The 19,116-nt window shown below is 41.9% G+C and overlaps 1 protein-coding gene across 2 annotated transcripts in view; it reads right to left on the bottom strand.

The window, feature by feature from the left end:
• Positions 1-8,052: 8,052 nt before the first annotated feature.
• The window catches only part of znf704 (zinc finger protein 704), a 53,198-nt gene continuing 42,134 nt past the window's right edge, over positions 8,053-19,116 (bottom strand). For both annotated transcript variants that reach the window (XM_042435794.1, XM_042435793.1), the window contains exons 4-9: positions 17,844-18,121; positions 14,743-14,843; positions 14,038-14,332; positions 12,830-12,964; positions 12,630-12,721; positions 8,053-12,163 (exon numbers count right to left, since the gene is read on the bottom strand). In XM_042435794.1, coding sequence (XP_042291728.1) covers positions 12,049-12,163; positions 12,630-12,721; positions 12,830-12,964; positions 14,038-14,332; positions 14,743-14,843; positions 17,844-18,121 — 1,016 coding nt within the window. In that variant the 3' untranslated portion in view covers positions 8,053-12,048. The remainder of the gene's footprint in view (positions 12,164-12,629; positions 12,722-12,829; positions 12,965-14,037; positions 14,333-14,742; positions 14,844-17,843; positions 18,122-19,116) is intronic.

The following is a 19,116-nucleotide window of genomic DNA, read 5'->3' as shown; positions in this document are numbered from 1 at the left end:
CATTTGCTGCAGATGCTAGTGTTTATGAAAATGAAGCAAGCAGGCTTCGGCTGGTGTGGAAAGCAGCAGGGAGAGGTTTATTATGCCCTGTCAATGTAGTGGTTGATAATGCATGAGGTATGACAGCTTGCACATTGAAAAGTGCACATTTATGGCCGCAGGAATGACTCGATCAGGCTTTGTAGGGGAGCAAAGGTGCACACACACACACACTCGCAGTAAACACATACAAGCTTTTGTGCTCACACAAACACAGACAAACAGGAGGAGGTGTAAATGCTACATCGAGCAGATGGGACATACCTCGGGCGGTCATTGGAAACACACACTCCATCATCTCACGCTGCAGACACACACACACACACATACACACACACACACACAGAGCTGTGCGTTTCGACCAGAGGCCTGGCGAGACGTGAGTAGCTTCCACCAGCGAGCTCTTCACATCATCACAGGATGAGACCTGAAGCCACGGGGACATATGTTGAGCAGCGTGGGCACATATCACCCTGATGACATGATCTAACACAGTCTGCTTTCACACCTCTTTCACTCACAGTGTGTTTGTGTGCATGTGTGTGTGTGTGTAGGGATCTGGGTTGTGTAACATGCATGCATGCAGTGAAAATCTTGCCCAAACAGGTTTCATAAGGAATAAAACACAAGTGACAGACGTTTGCAGCTGAGATGTTTAGTTGCATATTCAAATTCTGCTTGATAAATGATGCAGACTGATATAAATGTTGCAGTTGCTTGATAAAAGGTGGATTGAAAAAGGGCCAATTTGGGGGAAAAAAGCTTGCACCTTTCAAAACTGTCTGACCTAATTTCCTACATCAGTCCTAACCAATCTTCAACCCTTTCAGCACAGAATGATAAACGCTGTCTCGTTCATCCTCCAGCCAAGACTCATAAAAACACACTGCTGTGATGACCCAGTGGGAGCAGGCCTGTGGGACTCATACTGGAGCTCATCCCATATAGGTTTAAACCAGACTTATTTTCTCCACATAAATATAAAACAAGCAGAGTGGGTAAGGATAGCGGTTGGGAGACATGTATTCGTATTAAAGCTGACAGAGTTTGAGATATCAGAGCACTCTGGAGTTGTAAATAATTCCTCAACCTTCAGCGAAATGAAACGCTCCTCTGTTGGGGTTGTTGTTTCAGGGTCGGAAATTTGGAGTAAATGATACTGATTGGAGGAGACAAATTTAGCAGGATCACAGCAGTGCGGTGCAGAACATTGGCACAGGACAACATCTGCTTTTCATCCCAACTGTTGAAAACAGGCTGGTGATGAGATTCACCAGGTTTACAGGTTTATACTGTAATGATCTTGCATGTGTAAAAAATGTATTTCAAATGGTTTGAAATACTTTGCCCTCTTGACATGCACTGGCTGTTCACCTGAATGCCACATAAGAAGGTAAGACATTGAGGGAATAGTTTGACATTTGGGGAAATAGTCTGATTATTTGCTTTCTTGCTGAGAGTCAGATGCGAAGAGTGAGATCACTTGTGTGTGCAGAAAATATGAAGCTACAGCCAGCAGCCGGTTAGCTTAGCTTAGCACAAAACTGAAAACAGGTAGAAAGTTAGCCTGGCTCTGTGGAAGAGCAATAAAACCAGCACCTTTAAAGGACCAGCGTGTAGGATTTAGTGGCATCTAGTGGTGAGGTTGCAGATTGCAACCAACTGAGTACCCCTTCCCTCACCCCCTCCTTCAAAGCATGTAGGAGAACCTACAGTGGCTGTGAAACTCGCAAAAAATGCAAAAGGCCCTCTCTAGAGCCAGTGTTTGGTTTGTCCATTCTGGGCTACTGTAGAAACATGGCAGTGCAACATGGTGGGCTCTGTGGAAGAGGACCCACTACCTACGTAGATATAAAGGGCTCATTCTAAGGTAACGAAAACACAACAATTCTTATTTTCAGGTGATTATACACTAATTAAAACATACTTATGAATATTATATTCCGTTTCTGCCAGGTCAGTTCTACTAGATGCCACTAAATTCTACGCACTGGTCCTTTAACGCTAATTAATTAAAAGGAAATTGTGGTTTATTTAAACCTAATGTATTTCCAATAAATGTGACAATTGTGGCTCTATGGGTCGTACTAACTTTGCATCTCATGGGATGGGGTATAAATAGCACATCACTTTTATGGACATTTCATGTGTCATGTCTACGCATTTTAATCTTTTCATGTGTCATTCAACACTGTTGGTTTGGTTTAGGCACAAAAAACACTTGGTTAGGGTTAGGGAAAGATCATGGTTTGGGTTAAAATAATCAGTAAAATGTGGTAAAAACGTGACAGTAAGGATGTCCGGTTGGTGATCTTGAACGGCGCTCTCCTGCTGCTGCTGCGACTTTAACTGCTAATAAGCCAAAATCACCTTATAAAAGAAAATAAAGTCACATTATATTGAGGTCATCTGAAATGCATCACTCCCCCTGTCACTCAAACATAACTATAGGTTGTTTTTGGCAACTGAATTTACAACCTTAATGGTGTGAAATGACACATGAAAAGCAAAAAATGTGTAGTCATAACACACGAAATGACTTAAGAAATTGGCGTTATTCATACGCAATTCAGTGAGACCAGGCTGACTCTGTTAGGCCTATAGAGATTTGGGGAAAGGAGGACAAAACACACAAAACGTATATCAGGGTAAGTTGTACAAGCTTCCCGCAGCTTTTTAGATAAACACGATTTGACATGAATCATTTCAAACATTTGTCTCTGAGTCTGAACGAAAGTCAACACAGAAACTAGCAGCCTGTAGCAGCCATTATGGCTCACTGCATGGGGATCTACAGCCAGGGCAAAGTGTTATTATCTTGCTTGTTTTGAAAAAGACACTTCACCATTTTAGGAGGGGGTTATCTACCAGACTATTTCTTGGCTTTGAGCAGTTGCCAGGCAACCAGCACTCCAAGTAGTTACCGGTCCTGGCCAAGAGCAGAAGGGGATCAATCTTCTCATCTCATTCTCAGCAAGGAAGCTACTAAAGAAATTTCCCTGAAATGTTGAACGACTCCTTTAAAATCCCTTAATACTTTGAATCAACAGCTGGACTGACCCTGTTCATGAAATGAGATCCTCCTGAGCACCTCAGCGCAGCCTCCCCTCAACCATTATCCCTGTTTATGCTAGAAAAAGGTGAACATTTTACAACCCAGCTGTGTCACCTAATGCGCCGTCCATGAACAGATCTGGAGAAGGACAATGTGTTGCAGCGATGGTTTAGTTTACAGTCTGGAAACACATATCAAACATTTACATTTAGAGGCTTCAAAAGGATATAAAACGCAACATACTGTATCGGCCAAGACGGGGTGGAGAGCAGCCACTGCCAACTGAAGTCATCGGAAATGTTAAGATGATTTAGGGAAACGTTTTTTACCCTAATCACTACGTTTAGTGGCCAATTAGAGGAGACAGCCAACAATAAAGTTTACTACATGTATTAAATATCATCCTTTTAAATCTCTGTGTGTTTTCAGTCAAGCTGTCAGAGGGTCGGGGGGAGGCGGGAGGGGATGCAGGTGGAGGAACTCATAATTCACATTTCAGACTTGTTCATAACTCCAGCTGGCACTGAGCCCATCACTGCAACACTCACTCTGAGCTGAGGGCTTTAGTGCACAGCCTCCTCTAGTGATCCATCTTCCACAAGCATCCTGCCAGACTCTCCCAGGACCACCGAACTGTTAATACACACAACCAGGATGGAGACAAATTGGTCTGTGCCGGCAGGGAGTTACAGGTACTTTCAAACAGTTTGTATCTAGATTTAAAAACATGTGAGAAGGATTTCTTTTTTTCTTAACTTTTAAATAAGTTCAATTTGACTGTTTGAAGAATATAAAAGAGGCGACACTGGCTGCTCTCAACCTCTATCATGGACAACACAGCACAAAGAGAGAACATTTATATAAAGTCCATCATTTCCTTGTTTGCATGCACATGCAAGTATTAAAAAATACAGTTAGACCAGAGCATAGTATATATACTGTTTGAAAAAAGTGTGTAAAAATCCAGTGCGACAGTCATTGAGTTCTTGAGGTCCACATGATTGTAATCACAACGGATAAAACAGCCAATGAGATGATCCAGAGTTGCATATTCACTTTAAACTGAAGGAGCTGTGGCTTAAACACCCTGAAATAACGAGTCTTTAATCTTTTTTTCAGTTAATACTCTAATTGATTGAATTCAATAATAGAATTCAGGCTGATGAGAGTGTTTTTCTTTGCTCTATCTGCCAACACCTTCACACAGAAAGCAAATGAGGCCTTATTGAAGTTCCTGTGGAAATCACTTGGCAGCTCCGCACTAAGAACGGATCATCTCGCCGACTGTTTCACATGCTGTTTTGCTGAACGAGGCTCCCTTGATTTCCCAAACATCTTCTAGATCGCACCACACAACAGCAATTTTTTTTTACATACATTTATCTACAAGCCCTTGTGCAAAAGGGGAAGAGAGGAGCCATGTTTGGGAAAACAAAGAAAGAGAAAACACGTTGAAACACAGTATCATCATCTGAAAAAAGAAAAAAAAAATGTTTACAAGTTACAGCAAAGAGTAGAAAAGTCACTCTTAGACCTTAAAAGTTCCTTTCTGGAGCCAAGAAGGGCCAAACTCACAGAACAGTTCTTTATATGACAAATGTTTGAATTATTACAGGTATAGAAAGCAGAACTCAGACTAGCCAGCACCAGAGACATTCCATCACCATTTCTGTGGCCCAACACACAGAGTTTCCAGACATAACGTGGCGACTGGTGAGGTCCACTCTGGAAACTCTACTGTGAGCTCATCAAGGCACATTCAGGACTCCTACACAGGGGCAGATTTAGTGATTTGGGGGCTCAAGATAAATGCTGTCTTGCTTTTTTTTTCACCCTTTCTCTAACTTAGTAGAAAAAGTACTTAAAACTGTTTTCCTGCATTCAAATTTTTACTTAAAGTGAAGAGTGAAAGAGAGGAATTATTAGCACAATGTACCTAAATTTACTTAACATGTGTTCGAGGTGGAGCTTTTAATTCAAACTATAATGCATCATATTCTAATTGCTATATTTTGTGAGTATAATCTGCAACATAACCAGTGACATTTATCTGTCAGGTAAATGTAGTGGTACAATGTTCTCTTCTGAAGTAGAAGAATAAGTACACAGTAAGTAAGTTGCATATTTTTTTAAGTGCTTTGGGGGCCTTTTGTAAGTTGTTTTGAGGTACAATGAGTTAGAGTAGTAGTTAAATTCAATATTTTTCATATCCTGCCTAATGGTAGTCCACCCCTGCTCCTATATTCCTCCACAGTCAGGGTGACGCAGCTCCTGGAAACGCAGACTAATGACTTCTCTTATCATTAATGTTGGAGGGGAAACCCACAAAGTGTTTACAGAAGCCATTTCACCCACTTCTCCACCCTCCTCCTCCTCTTACTCATTTCAGAATGAATGAAGGATGGAGGACCCCTCCTCTTTATTGACAACACTGCCCAGCCCCGGCACTGGCTGCGGATAATAACGCATACCCGGCCGGTCAGCATGGTTGTCATGGAAACTAGCCCTACGGTTGGACACACTGCTACTCAGTCTATACTTAAAGGTGCAATATACAACATTCAGCCCCACTAGATGGCGCACTAGAGCAACAGCATCTCAGACCAAAACAAATGCGTTGTTTACTCAATAAAGTTGGACAAAAAAAGAAAGCATCTGAACACACAGCTCACGTAACAAACTGTCAAACTAGGCAGTGCTGATCAAATATGGATCAATAATCTGTTACTGCATTGCCTATTTCTCACCTCAAATGTTTTCAGAAACATATTTTAGTTTTACTGTTTAGCTGTAATATGACAAACTGTGACCCGGCCACCATGTTGAAGATGGATGCAGGGAGGGACTCACAAGCGTTAACATGCACATGTGGCCGGACTGGCTTCCAAAACAAAGAACAAAGAATCTCGGATAACAACACACACAGAGGGAGTGTGACTTCTTTCTCTGCTCAGGACTCCACTATATCTTTACATAGCAAATAGTTGTTTGCTGACATCTAGTGGGGCTGAATGTCATATATTGCATCTTTAAGGGTCATGCAAGGCGATGCTATGACTACTGAACTGTGCACATAAATTCATTTTTTCCACAAGACTTCTGACTTCACACACACAGAGTGCCACTTGCTGGCAGCCTATTGTTAAGTGGCATTTCTGCAGGGCAGATAACACACATCTGCTCACATGTTTTATCACCAGTGATAAGTGATAAGTGTGTGTGCGGCCAGCTAATCTGCAACCACAGAAGGAAGGGGAAGCCTCTTCAGTAAAGGCACAACTTGTCATTTTGACTTCTGCTGACTGAAAGCCAGAAACTAGAAGGAGTTTTGAGAGCATTAAAGTCAATATACTGATACACACTGATACTGTAGCTTAGATATACTGTACTGCAGCTTAATCTGTATATATTGTAGCATATATGTGGGTGATATAAGTTATAATAAGTGTCAGCCTCTTGTCACAAACAAGTCTTGTCATGTATTTATGATCGCAGTAAGGATCAGGTACATAAACCAGGGATGCTTATAAAACTGTCAACACATGAACTGCTGTTAAAACCATCACTGCTCAGTAGATAAGCTGGACATGGACATGTGTGTGTGTGTGTGTGTGTGTGTGTGTGTGTGTTTGAGTAGATATACATTGAGGGTCCCTCATAACTCACGAGAGTTGATTTTTATACCTTCCGTAAGCAGAATAATGCTATCTTGTTTTATTCAGCTTATAAATCACGGCTGAATGCTCAGCCCTTTATTAGGCGGCAGTGGAGGGGGGGGGGGGTAAACACATTGGAGAACAAAAGCCAGACCAGCCGCTCCAATCGAGAAAAAAAAAAAAAAGTCCTCATAAGTATTCATATCACTCTCACTAGAGCAACAAGACCGCCTATTGTGGCTCTTTGATTCCAGTTTTAATTCTGCTGTGCGAACACGTTTGTAATGGCAGCCTGTTTTAGCTGCTCGTTCCCCTCAGGTTGCAGAGCTGAGAGCTCAGCTCTGCTCTGATATGAATAAGTTAGATGATAAGACCAGGAGGATGCTACTATATGGCACGTTTGACATCATTAGGGTGTCAGTTTGGAAATAAAAAGATTAGTGTCATGATCTCAGTTTTGCCCATATGGAGGAAAAATATCCCCTAACAATGTGTTCATCTGTTGGATAAGAATTTAAAGTTTTAGATTCCCAATACTGCAATATCGTTAAAATGAAAATGTTTATTGATTACAATTTAGGGGGGGAAAAAAGTGCAATTTTGCACAGAAATGTAACTGCAGGTGCTGCACTTAAAACAAGGTGTGACATGTTTATTCATTTTGGATATCAGTTCATAACATTTTTAACTCAAGGTCCACTTACTTGCTTGTTCTGGACCTTTCAACCATATCACATGGTCCTCCCTCAGTAGATTCTGTTTGCAATCATGCAAAGCTTGAAAATCTAGTTTCATGGCAACTGGGCAAACTCAATCTGTTGATGAAGACCAGCGTGATACAGTTGAAAGTAGACCTGCAACAATTAGTTGATTAATTATTAGAAAATTAATCACTTTGAGTTAAATTCTCTGGTTCCAGCTTCTTGATTGTGATTGTTTTCTGGTGTCTTTAGTCCTCTATGATAGTAACTGAATATCTTTGGGTTGTGAACTGTTGGTCGGGACAAAACAAGACATTTGAGATTGCATTTCATATTTCATGAGAAAATATTCTGCAGATTATTCACTAATGAAAATAATTATTTGCATCCCTTTATGAAAGCTCCAAAACAAGCCAGAAAATGGACCTTGAGTGTTTTGCCAACTGTTGTCTCTTAAGTCAAGACTGAAATGTGATGTTTTATTGTTGAAGGAATAATGAAAGTACTTTCAACACATTGAGATTCAGTGATCAGCACCCAAATAAAACCAGAACAGAGGTTTCGGGATGACGCACTCACTAACTTGTGTCTGGACACTCGGTAGACTTGAGGCAGGGTGTTTTTATTTTCATGTTCTACAGCATAACAATGTGTACAAAATGGAGTTAATAGATGAGAGGACACATGGGAGAAACAGCACTGCAATGCAAATATAGCACCTCCATTTCTCCCCCGCCGAGGGCACAGCACCGGTGTGACTGCGTACAGTGTGCGAAGACAGACCTGGGCTGAGTGTCTCTGAGAGCACCTTCATGCTGAGACTTCTTTGCGCCATTTGCAGTTAAATGAGACCAAGATGTTCTCAGCACAACAATGCAAGCCAGGCCACAGTCCACAAACAAATCCCACAGTTGCTTAATGTCATGCAGATCTACGAGGATGGACAGGTTTAAGAAATATGGTGGCAGATATGCTGGACTTTTGAGGTAATTTGGATTTAACCCTAAACACGGGTGTGAGATGATCTTATTTTGGTCAAATTTCATTATTTGAGCGACGCAACACTGACTTAGAATCCAGAGAGAGCTTCTTTTAATATTAGCTGCCACTTTGAACATTCAGTCTTGCCAGCAGCCTCTGGATAATCTGAACTGGGGACTTGTTCCTGGACAGAACCTTGGCAGAATCTGATTGGCTGCCAGATTTTTCCCACACGTCAATGGAGGAGGCAGTCCAAACACAAACATGAAGCACCACAATGATGGACAAAGGGCAGAGGGAAGTGCACACAGTTACAAATAAAACCAAAAAAAAAAAACACATCAGCCACGTCTAGCCGCTGTGGTCTGGACAAACAAAAACATCCTCGAACCCCAAAGTGTTTGTCAGGAGCCTTGCAGAAGATTTGAACCTGCACGCAACCTGACAGAGAAACACCACAGGCCATTTGATAAAGGTGTGTGACTCCTCAGGAGAGTAATGCTCGGAGGGGCGGGCAGAGCGCCGCGCTTCAGTGGCAGCCTGCATACTTTGCCCGGGGCTCCTTCCATGTTCACACACACACAGAAAAGCGTGCGAGCACACACACATTGGCGCAAACATGCCGAGATGTCAATCACACTAATTGCAAGTGGGCCTGCGTGACACTGGGAGAGGAGAATTGGAAATAAGATAAAGGTTTTAATCAACTGTGGTTTTCGACCACTAAGCAGCAGCAGCAGCAGCGGGGAGCGTGACGTGAAGGAGCTCCAGGCGGGAGTGTGCGGGTCACACTCGCTGAAAAGAGCATAACAAGCTTGGCTTGCACTGAAAATCATGCCTGGGCTCCCTCCTGCAGTTACAATAGCCACAAAAATTTCCTTCAGCAGAACATGAAAACAAAATTCATAAACAGTATATATTTATATTCATATATATGAAAAAAAAAAATTAAAACAGCCAAATCAATGTCTTTTTTGCTTTGAATTTAAACTCCAACATGTTTTTTCTTTACGTATATATAGATTTGTCTTATTTTCAAACAATAATACGTTCACATAATACAATGGCTAATTATTTTTGACATAATCTAAATATTTCTTACTGAAATATCAATGTAATGACATAGAAGAAGCACAATGATTATTCTCAAAAAGTGACTTTAAGGCTATCCCTATATTCAAAACAATAGTAGCCCGAAAAGGTTGAACGGTACATTATTTCCTTACGCGATATCATACTTGAACCTGTCTTGTTCATAAGGTGGCAAATGTAATGACAAAAGTCATAAAATACAAGAACTACATATATACATAAACAGACCAAAAAGGAAAAAAAAAAAAAAAAAAAAAGACAGAGATAGAAACAGGTGGGCAAACATAACAAAGCTACGATTTTCAGGTGCGGAAGTCCTGTTTATCAAACAAGCGAGCGTGTGAGTTTATTAGCTGGTGTTGGTTTTGAATAATTCTCGTGTTAAATGATCCTGTGCGAGTGACAGAAATGCCAATAAAGATTTCTGCGTGCATTCAAACTAGTTTCATATAATTCAGAGAGTAAATGCAGATACAAGTTGGAAGAAACATCTGTCTTAAACCGAACACAAAGCATTTCTATTCATTTCAGAACATTGTAATAAAGCAGAATGCAGCCTCAGGTGACAAAACCGTTGGTCCACCGTTCACCACAAAGCAAACATCTGTGAACTATTTGGCTTTGTGATTTTTGCTTCCTGCCTTTGAGCCGTCTACGAGGCTGGAATTAAAATAGAAACATTCAGATAACCGCATTATTTTTTTTACCAATCACACTCAGTCACAAGGATACGTGCAGATCACAGGGACTCAAAAAGTCCAAACCAAAGCTTTGCTTGCATGTTGCCAAGTGAATGAAGTGTGCAATGCACATTAAACAAAGTAGTGACCTAATCAAGTCAGTCAAGTTATAAATTTTTCCACCCTCATCCAAAACTCTTGGAGTAAATAATGGATCAAAAAAAACGGTGGTCACCAAGTCTGGTTTTTTTTATGTTGTTACTTCTTTTTATAACCAGTTAAGTTGGAAATGGAGAGGGCATAGTGGAAGATAAGTAACATTTTCAACTCTCTAGAAGTAACCACAGGCATTATCAAATATACCAAGTGCTTAGATACACACATACAGTGCAAGTGCCTCACTTTTGGTTTTGAGCCCCCCTCCTTTGGTTAGCTGATCATCAAGCTGCGCCTCTACGGCGAACGTAAACACAAAGTTATTTTGTTCCCTTTGGGAAGGTCGTAAAAGTTGGTTGAGGAGGAGGGCAATCTGTCTCTCTGTATGTAGTGAAAGATCTTTATCTTTTTATGGCCTCGCACACCGCTGGCTTCATGCTTCCAGTGCTGTCAGGAAGGTCTTTTAACACACCTTCTTTAGCAGGTGGTAGGTAAACAGTCTTGGTTTTGCCGAACAAACAAAAGAGATAGAAAAAGAAAACTACATCAACAACAGTAAACATGGCACCTTAACAAAAACCAAAAACATTAAGAACAAGATAAAGGAGTTTTTGGTTGCAAAGTTGTCATGTATAATGAAAGAGAGAAGCTGTTGAGATAGTGCTGTATACAATATAACCCCAAGTTTTAGCTGCTGGTTTTTGCTTTCTGTAGAATCACATCCCTGATAAAACAAAGAAAATGGATCAACTTGATAAAAAAATGACATAGAAAACAGTTCCTGTCTTCTGTTATGACACGTGTGTGTGTCTGTATGTGTATGTGTGTGTGCGTGTGTGTGTGTGTGTGAATGCTTTTGCGGTTTCATGTGATACATCACTGGCATGGTCCGTCTGCTTTCCCTGACTGTAAATTGTATCTTTTTTTTTTGCATTGATCATTCACCTTGTGTCTCCCTCTTCCTCTTTTTCTCTCTACCTCTCAACCCGTCCTTCCCTGCTCTGCCGTACATTCCCCCTGAGCTGTCAGGAGTGAAGAACAGGTGAGGAACCGGGAGAGGTTGTGATGTTGGTGATAAAAGATCACCTCAAATAGTCCAGAAACAAAAACAAGAGATGAACAAGTTGAAGGAAGAACAAAAAACAGCGAGCGAACCTCCATGCTTTTTTCATAACTTTCTTCAAAAACTTCAGCAAAGAGGTCCGTTCTTCTTTTGGATAAAAAAAGTGAAGATTTTTTTTTTTCTTTTGACAAAACACACAAAAAAGGTTTTGGCCTTTTTTTTCTGGACCCCTTCTTTGACTAGACTTTCCATTTAAAAACCAGAGCTTTACAAAACATAGAAAGATGCAACACTGAACCCAACATAAAAACAGCAGAAAATCTTAGATCTATTTTTTTTCTTTACACTGTTTAGCTGCACTGGGGTTTCCCAAAACTGGGAATGAAGGGAATGGCGAGGCAGTACTGGGAATCCTGGACGGCAATGTAAAAGGTGACTCTGCCGTCATTTGGTTCCCTCCACAGCTGGAATGGTTCAGTGGAGCTGAGGGGGCGGAGCCGGAGTTGTTGCGATTTTGAGCTGAAGAAAACCAAATGCATGCAAAATGATGCCCCTCCCCCCTTTCTCTGGCGAAAGGCAGCAGTGCCCGGTGGCGTGGCGCGCCGTTTGCGTTGGCAGGGTACACTCAGTCGGTGAATCTCTGGCAGGCTTTTTTCCAGCGGCAGGCAGTGCACCACATGTCGCGGTTCTCCATCCCGTAAACCTTACGGCACTTCTTCCCCTCGCCACGCACCTTCCGACTGGAGAACAAGAGAAAAAAACATAACAGACCTCTCAGATATGAACGCTTTGTTTTTAAGTTTTAAACTTTGCCCCTGATGATGTTTTTCATCAGTATTTTAACTGAAGCTTAATGACCATTACCAGACAACTCTATCTCTGATTGAGCCCATCCATGTTCATTTGTGTCCCGATGTAGTAAATAATGACAACAATGAATCATAATATGTGAAGCAGCTTGGTTCCTTATTGAAGCGGATTACGCAAATCAGAACTAATCATGACTTGTTTTTAATTAAGAGCCATTGAGCTCATTTGTGAAAGTCAATATTCCATTTTTCATCTCAACCACATGAGGTGATTTTCACTCAGTAAGGTCAATTCTAAGTAGAAAATCCTATTAGATGCACTGGCTTAAGTATGAGCTGTTTCTTGGTAATATCTCAATATGCGCTTTCATTAAAGCTACAAGGAAATGTCAGATACCTGAGGGCGGTGGTGGCTCTGGGTGGGGATGAGAGGACGGCTATGGTCTGCGAGCGCTGTTCACCGAAGCCCAGGCTTTTACTGGGAGACACCTGCAGAGGGCAGACACGAATGTCATTATGAGAACTTAAATGGAACAATTTATGTGGAGAACTGACAACTAAACTCTTGGTCTTTCGTGTGTGTTAACGTTTCCTCACCGTGGTCCCGGTGAAAGTGACGGGCGGTGACTGCCAGGAGATGCTAAAGCTGGAGCTGTTGGTGGGAGTGAAGCTGGTGGAGGCTGAGCTGGCCGAGTTGCTGCTGCTGGACGGGATGGACACAGGAGCCGTGGCCTGGAGGAAGAGGTCAAAGGTTGATATGGTAATATTTTCGGCTCCTACTCAAATGGAGCAACTTATGTGGAATAATGTATTTCTGCTATTGGCTCATAATCACATTTGAGTTCACCAAGGTCTTATTTGCAAGTCGCTGTATTTTCATATTTTTTCATTTCCTGCTTGGTTTACTATACTGTCTGCCTCATTTTTAATGAAAACCGTGTTTCACATAGAATGTATTATTATTATTGCTGAGGTTTAGAAGAAATTAGGAGGCTCTGTGTTTCTATGGTTGTGCAAATACCGTTATTTAAAAGAAGGACACCTCTTTGACAGTTCTTTATGTGAACATCAGGTACGCGCCGGGTAATTTTAGAGAAACTTTGCTCCTTAAAATTCATCACACTAATTTGTGGATATAAGCGAGCCTCACATTGATCCTGTCCTGAAAAACTTTGGTATGTTTTAAGCAGTAAATGACTCAGGAAGTTTTTGAGAGCAGACTTTAGGTATCTCATATTGAACAAAGCTCTTCACCTTACCACTAATATTTACGTTGTTGGTAAAACATGTAACCCTACAACAAAGCTCAGACTCACAGATTGACATGACTGAAGAGCTGGTGTCACTCGCAGCATTAATTATTCTGATATATAGTATTTAAAACTTAGATGAATTGTGTCATTATTCCACCTACAATTAAATATCCACATCTGCTGCTGCGTGTCGGTATGACAACTGTTAGCACAGCTGGAGCGAAGGACAACAATCCGCTGTGATCATTTGTTTTTTGTAAACACTGAGACACATAATCAGCATAATGAGGACCCTGATAGCTGTGTGTGTGAGACAGTAAGGCAGAGAAAGAGTGTGTAAATTTTATGTGTGTGTGTGTGTGTGGCCTGATAAGTGTGTTATGGTGTGTGACCAGAAGCGAGCACATTGATTAGGAGAGTGCATCGATCTTTTATCTTCACGTTGAGTTTGAGCCCGTGTGTTGTGTATATCGATCTCAATCTTGCTCTTGTGTGTGTGTGTGTGTTTGTGTGTACATGCGGACACTTCCTCTGCTTCCTGCATGCGCTCACCTGGTAGGCATGGTCCGCGTGGATGAGGTAGAGCGCGCTGGGCGCAGAGCGGCTGAGCGGGGTGGTGCCGCCGACGTGAGGCTCCTTGGTGTCAGAGGACTGCGGGGGTCTGTGGGAGTCCGGCAGCTGGCCGAGAGAAGGGAGAGGAGAAGGGGGAGGAGGAGGGGGAGAGAGGACGGAGGGCGACACAGGGGACAGGCTGCTCAGCCCATCGGCCACTGAGTCCGTGTTGAGCTTGATCTCGGTGTAGTAGAAGTCCTCCTCGCCGTCACTGCAGTCCGAGTCGCAGTTACGCCTGAGGGATGACGGAGGGAGGAAAAACAGAATGAAATGCAGATTACTCCACGTAAAGCAAAACGTGTCGATACAATCACACATGACCTCTGCCCCGGTTCAGCATTAACGTCATTCCTCCAACCAACAAAACGTGTCATCTGCAGTTAATCACTGTAGGAAAGAGTGGCCTCAGTTTAATTGAATGTCAGTATGAATGTGTGATCCATCCAATATCATTGTTCTCCGCCTCGCTCATTTTCATCTCATCTCCCCCCAGAGCAGGACATGTTACTGTGGCCCATCAGCCATTAATCTGCTGTTTTGACAATGATGCTGGAGGGAGTCGGAGGGAAAGTGACACAGACGTTCTGGAGGCTCAGAGTGGCCTGTGTGTGTGTGTGTGTGTGTGTGTGTTCGTTGGTGTCTTACCCAAGGTGGATGGTGCGAATGTGTCTCTGGATGCCGGCAGCAGTACTCAGCACCTTGCCGCAGTTCTTCCACAGGCACTTGAACATCACCTTCATGGAGTTCTGCAGAGAACACATAACAGACAGCAGCTACAGTCAGATTGCATGAGAAATGTTGTCATGTCGACAGGGACACATGTGGACCCCGAGCTAATTGATCTCTGAAAATGAACATTTGCTATTACAGTACAGTATGACACCATTGTTTTGTTACTGTACTTGTACAGACTTTTCTCATCGGCCACCGCCATCTTTGACACCACAAAAGAGCGCAGATAAGCTGTCGTCTTTTTACTCAAACATTCAACTCAACAGTCTCTGTGTTACAGAGCTACAGATACATCTTGTGTTTCCCTCCAGGGTAAGACTGCACAACATATGACATATGCATTTTGATCACTCAGTATAATTAAGGCTCTTCCTCTCCTCTACTTTTTTCAGTTTAAGATTTAGTGTAGCAGCATCAACAGCATAGTGACATTTTTGCACAACTGGGAAGAATTGAGTAAACGTGTGTACAGATTTAATAATTTCTCATTTTGATGGGACCTTCTGTAGCTCATGAGCTAAAGACACAAAGACTTGTTGTGAGCTAGCAATGCTCCTGCATCTTTTATCTGAATACTGTAATTATACCACAGGCCTCCCTGAGAGGCTTTACATTGTTTTTCATGGAGTGAAAATCCCAGTGAGCGTTCTCTCTGCCCTCCTGCTTCCCCACTCCAAGCCATTAGAAATGGTCTTAAAGGCCCGTCTATCAAACTATTGTTGAGGGGGCTGATTTAATTTTGACAAAAAAAATTTTTTTTCTCTTCCTCCTTTCAGAAATGCAAGCACACACAACAATCATCGGTCCCCCATGCACTGTTTTGTCTTTGGGTAACAAAACCCCTTTGTGTGCGTGTGTGTGTGTGTGTGTGTCTCTGTGTGTGTGTGTGTTATTCCCTTTAAAGAGGCATTTCACAGTTAATTAAATGGGGAGCTCCAAACAGTATTGTCTTGCCAAGAGAGAAGCGAGAGCACAGGACGAGCGAGTAGATAATTTCACATGAAACCTTGGCATTACACATATAGTGTGTGTGTGTGTGTGTGTTCATGTAAGTCAACTACATCGTCATCCAAGCTTTTCGTAAGGCTATTTTTCTCTCCATTCTCTCACTTTTTCCTCCAAATCCGTCATCCACAACCACCTTTTTTCTCCCTCCAACCAACATCTAAATGTCTCCTTCTCCATGCCCTCCTTTGTGATAAGTCCCCAATTAATACAGTATGTGGAGCTCACTCAAGAGTCTCTATCGATTTGGAGAGGAGAGACGAGGCCAGCAGGATCTTTATGTTTGCTGTAGCGGGTATTAAAATCATTACTGCCGATGCTGAGCGGCTGCATTTGAAAGGCTGAGAGCTAAATGTCTGGGGAGGACATACAGAGTGAGGGGAGAGGGTACAGGGGACAGGAAGAGAGGAAGTGGGGATGGAAGAGTGAAAGGAGGGATGGATGGATGATTCTGACAAGTAAGAGCACTGATAAAGAGAGAGAGACAAAGAGGGAGGGAGGGAGAGCAAAGCAATATATATCTGAAAATATAATGAGAGTGACACTGAGCTGTGCATGTGATGAGCTGTCAGTTGTGTGTAGAGATGAGACGAGTTGAAATGATGAATGAGAAAGAAAGAGTGTGTGTGAGTATTCACAACAAAGACAAAACCTCTACAGTAGCGAGAGGTTGTATGTCTTGTATCAGTCAGTGAGAGTCTAAACTACATGCATGACCTCACTGGTTAATAACACAGCTTGCCGGAGAAGAGAATCAACCGGCTCAAATACATCTGACAACATCTTCAAGACAAGTTCTTGACCTTTTTCTTACTGAGAGATCTCCCTGTTATCAGAGGAACTGCTGGGGTTCACTTTTCAACTGCTTTAATGTGTGAATCCATGTCAGCTTCATACAGTAATAAAAGAAATATTCACAGTACTGCTGTGAGTGTTTCAAAACCCCTCCGGGCTACAATTTTTGTTTCTTAGAAACTGTTCAGATTGAAAATGTATGTGGCCAGTTTAATATGAAATTTCAGCCTGAGTTAAAGCAAACTCCATGACATTTTCTTTTCTTTTCTTTTTTCTACATTTTCACATTCCAACAATGAACTTTTAAAAAAACTGTACAAATCTGAAAACACTGATCTCAGGTTTTGGTGTGGGCAAGAAAACAAACCTATTGGAAAACAATGTTTGGCTATATGGCTAACTATACAATACAGGTGCTGTCAAGATCTGTGTTTTTGTCATAATATATTGATTTGATTGACGTCTCAGCAGAGCCACTCAGGAATAACTGTTTGCCTGATTGGTAGTATTAATGATCCCCAATCAAATCACTATTTTATTCTCAATCAGTTCATTCAGAAAAAGCTGAGACTCAGCAGAACAAGTGGCTGTCTGTCCCACTCCTTACCAGATGATGGCTGTCATGAGCAATGTTGTGGTTTGACAAAAATAACAAAAAGAAAAAATACAACAAAAAGGATGAAGAAAAAGAGACATTCACTATTGTTTGCTGTAGAGCTGCAACAATTAGTCGATTAACTGATTAGCTGATCAGCAGAACATTAATCCCCAACTATTTAGATAATAATTAATCACTCATTCTCTTGTTCTACCTTCTTAAATGTGAATATTTTCAGGTTTCTTTAGACCTCTCTGATAATAAACTGAATATCTTTGGGTTGTGGACTGTTGGTCGGGCTTTGGGAAACATTTTTCACCATTTTCTGACATTTCATAGACCAAACGACTAATCAAGAAAATACTTGACAGGTTAATCGATAATGAAAATAAGCCCTAGTGTGGTGTTTCAGTGTGGACGCACATTGTTGTCACAAGCAAACTGCATTTTCATATTTAGCTCCTAGAAATTGTAAGAATAATTTTTGTGTGCATGCTTATTTATTTTTCATTCATGGGAGTTAATTCACTAACTAATTCACAGAAGATCATTTTCAGCATACATTAGCAAAACTGGCCCCTCCATTTAACAATTTAACGTGGTCCACAGTATTCACCTTGCGCTTGCGAGGGATGGGCTCATCGAAAAGCAGGCTGCTGCCATCCTGCTCATCCAGGCTGGGGTCTTCGGGCCCTGCGGGGCCGGGCCCCACGCCGCCCAGGCTGGGCACACGGAAGGGCTTGAAGCTGTCTGCGGAGAGCGGAGGAGAAGGTGTAGAAGGGTTGGACTGGTCACTGGGGGCGGACCAGCTCCAGTAGCCTCCTGAGGAGCTGTTGCTAGACGGGGTGAAGGGGCCGGCTGAACCGTTGTCCTTCCAGGAACCGCTCAGACACTCTGAGGAGAAAGAGGAGAGGGGTGAGGTGCAGGGGTGGAGGGGAGTTGAGAACAAAAGGGGAGGATAAAAAGAGCAAGAGTAAATTATAAAATAAATCCAGCTTCTTTAGTCGTATTTGTAGATGATACAATTGCAGAAAAAAACGCGGGTGTTGCTCTGTCAATGATGGGAGATCAAGACATTCAATTAAGTTCAGACAGCTTTATTTGCATTTCACACAAAACAGGCTCTCAACACTGTTGTTGAGTGTGACACAAGAAAATAAATGTTACTTTTCCGTTATGTGATTCCGCACAGACGATGCCAAGGTCTTGTTTTTTTAGATCAAAGAAACGTTTCCTTTAAATATCAACTACAAAAGGCATCTCACTTTGTCAGGATGGAGGCTGGGGGAAACTTTGTAGTGTGTACTTGTTTGTGTGTGTGCGAGTGTGCGTTTCGGTTTGTTTGTGTGTGACGGAGTGAGTGAGCCCGACTGAAAGACCCAGTTTGTTTGGTTTAGTGAGGCTGCTTCTTAGTGGGGTGCCTCTCCACTCTGCTTCTTTCTTTACTTCAGCGCAGTGTTTTACATAAAAGAGGAAGTGGCTCCCCAATAATAAGAACGCTGCTCTGATATGTGTTTTTGTTTTGTGGTGAAGAAAAGTAAATATTATGATTGAATGAAGTGCTAATGACATTTTTAATTATTAAAAAAAAACACCTTTACATGGATGGATTCCTTTGAACAGTCATTATGAGGAAAAAAGTAGCACTAAGCTTTACTAGAAGTATGCATGAGAACCTACTGTGTGTACTGATGTAAATGCACATTGTGTTATCTCCAACATGTGTTTATGGGTGCGACATCTGTATGAGTACATTAAGACGAAACTGTACAGTTGGTATTTAAAATCCACTTTGTGCGCGTGTGCATGATGTATGTGATTTACATTTAACATTTGACTTCATGCGTATGTGTGACTGTGATAACACGTGCGTGGTGGTTGGAGGGTTG

This window comes from Thunnus maccoyii, chromosome 15 (genome assembly GCF_910596095.1).
Source record: "Thunnus maccoyii chromosome 15, fThuMac1.1, whole genome shotgun sequence".
Taxonomy (NCBI): domain Eukaryota; kingdom Metazoa; phylum Chordata; class Actinopteri; order Scombriformes; family Scombridae; genus Thunnus; species Thunnus maccoyii.
Note: the sequence above shows the minus strand (reverse complement) of the source record. Positions and strands in the feature narration are given on the sequence as shown.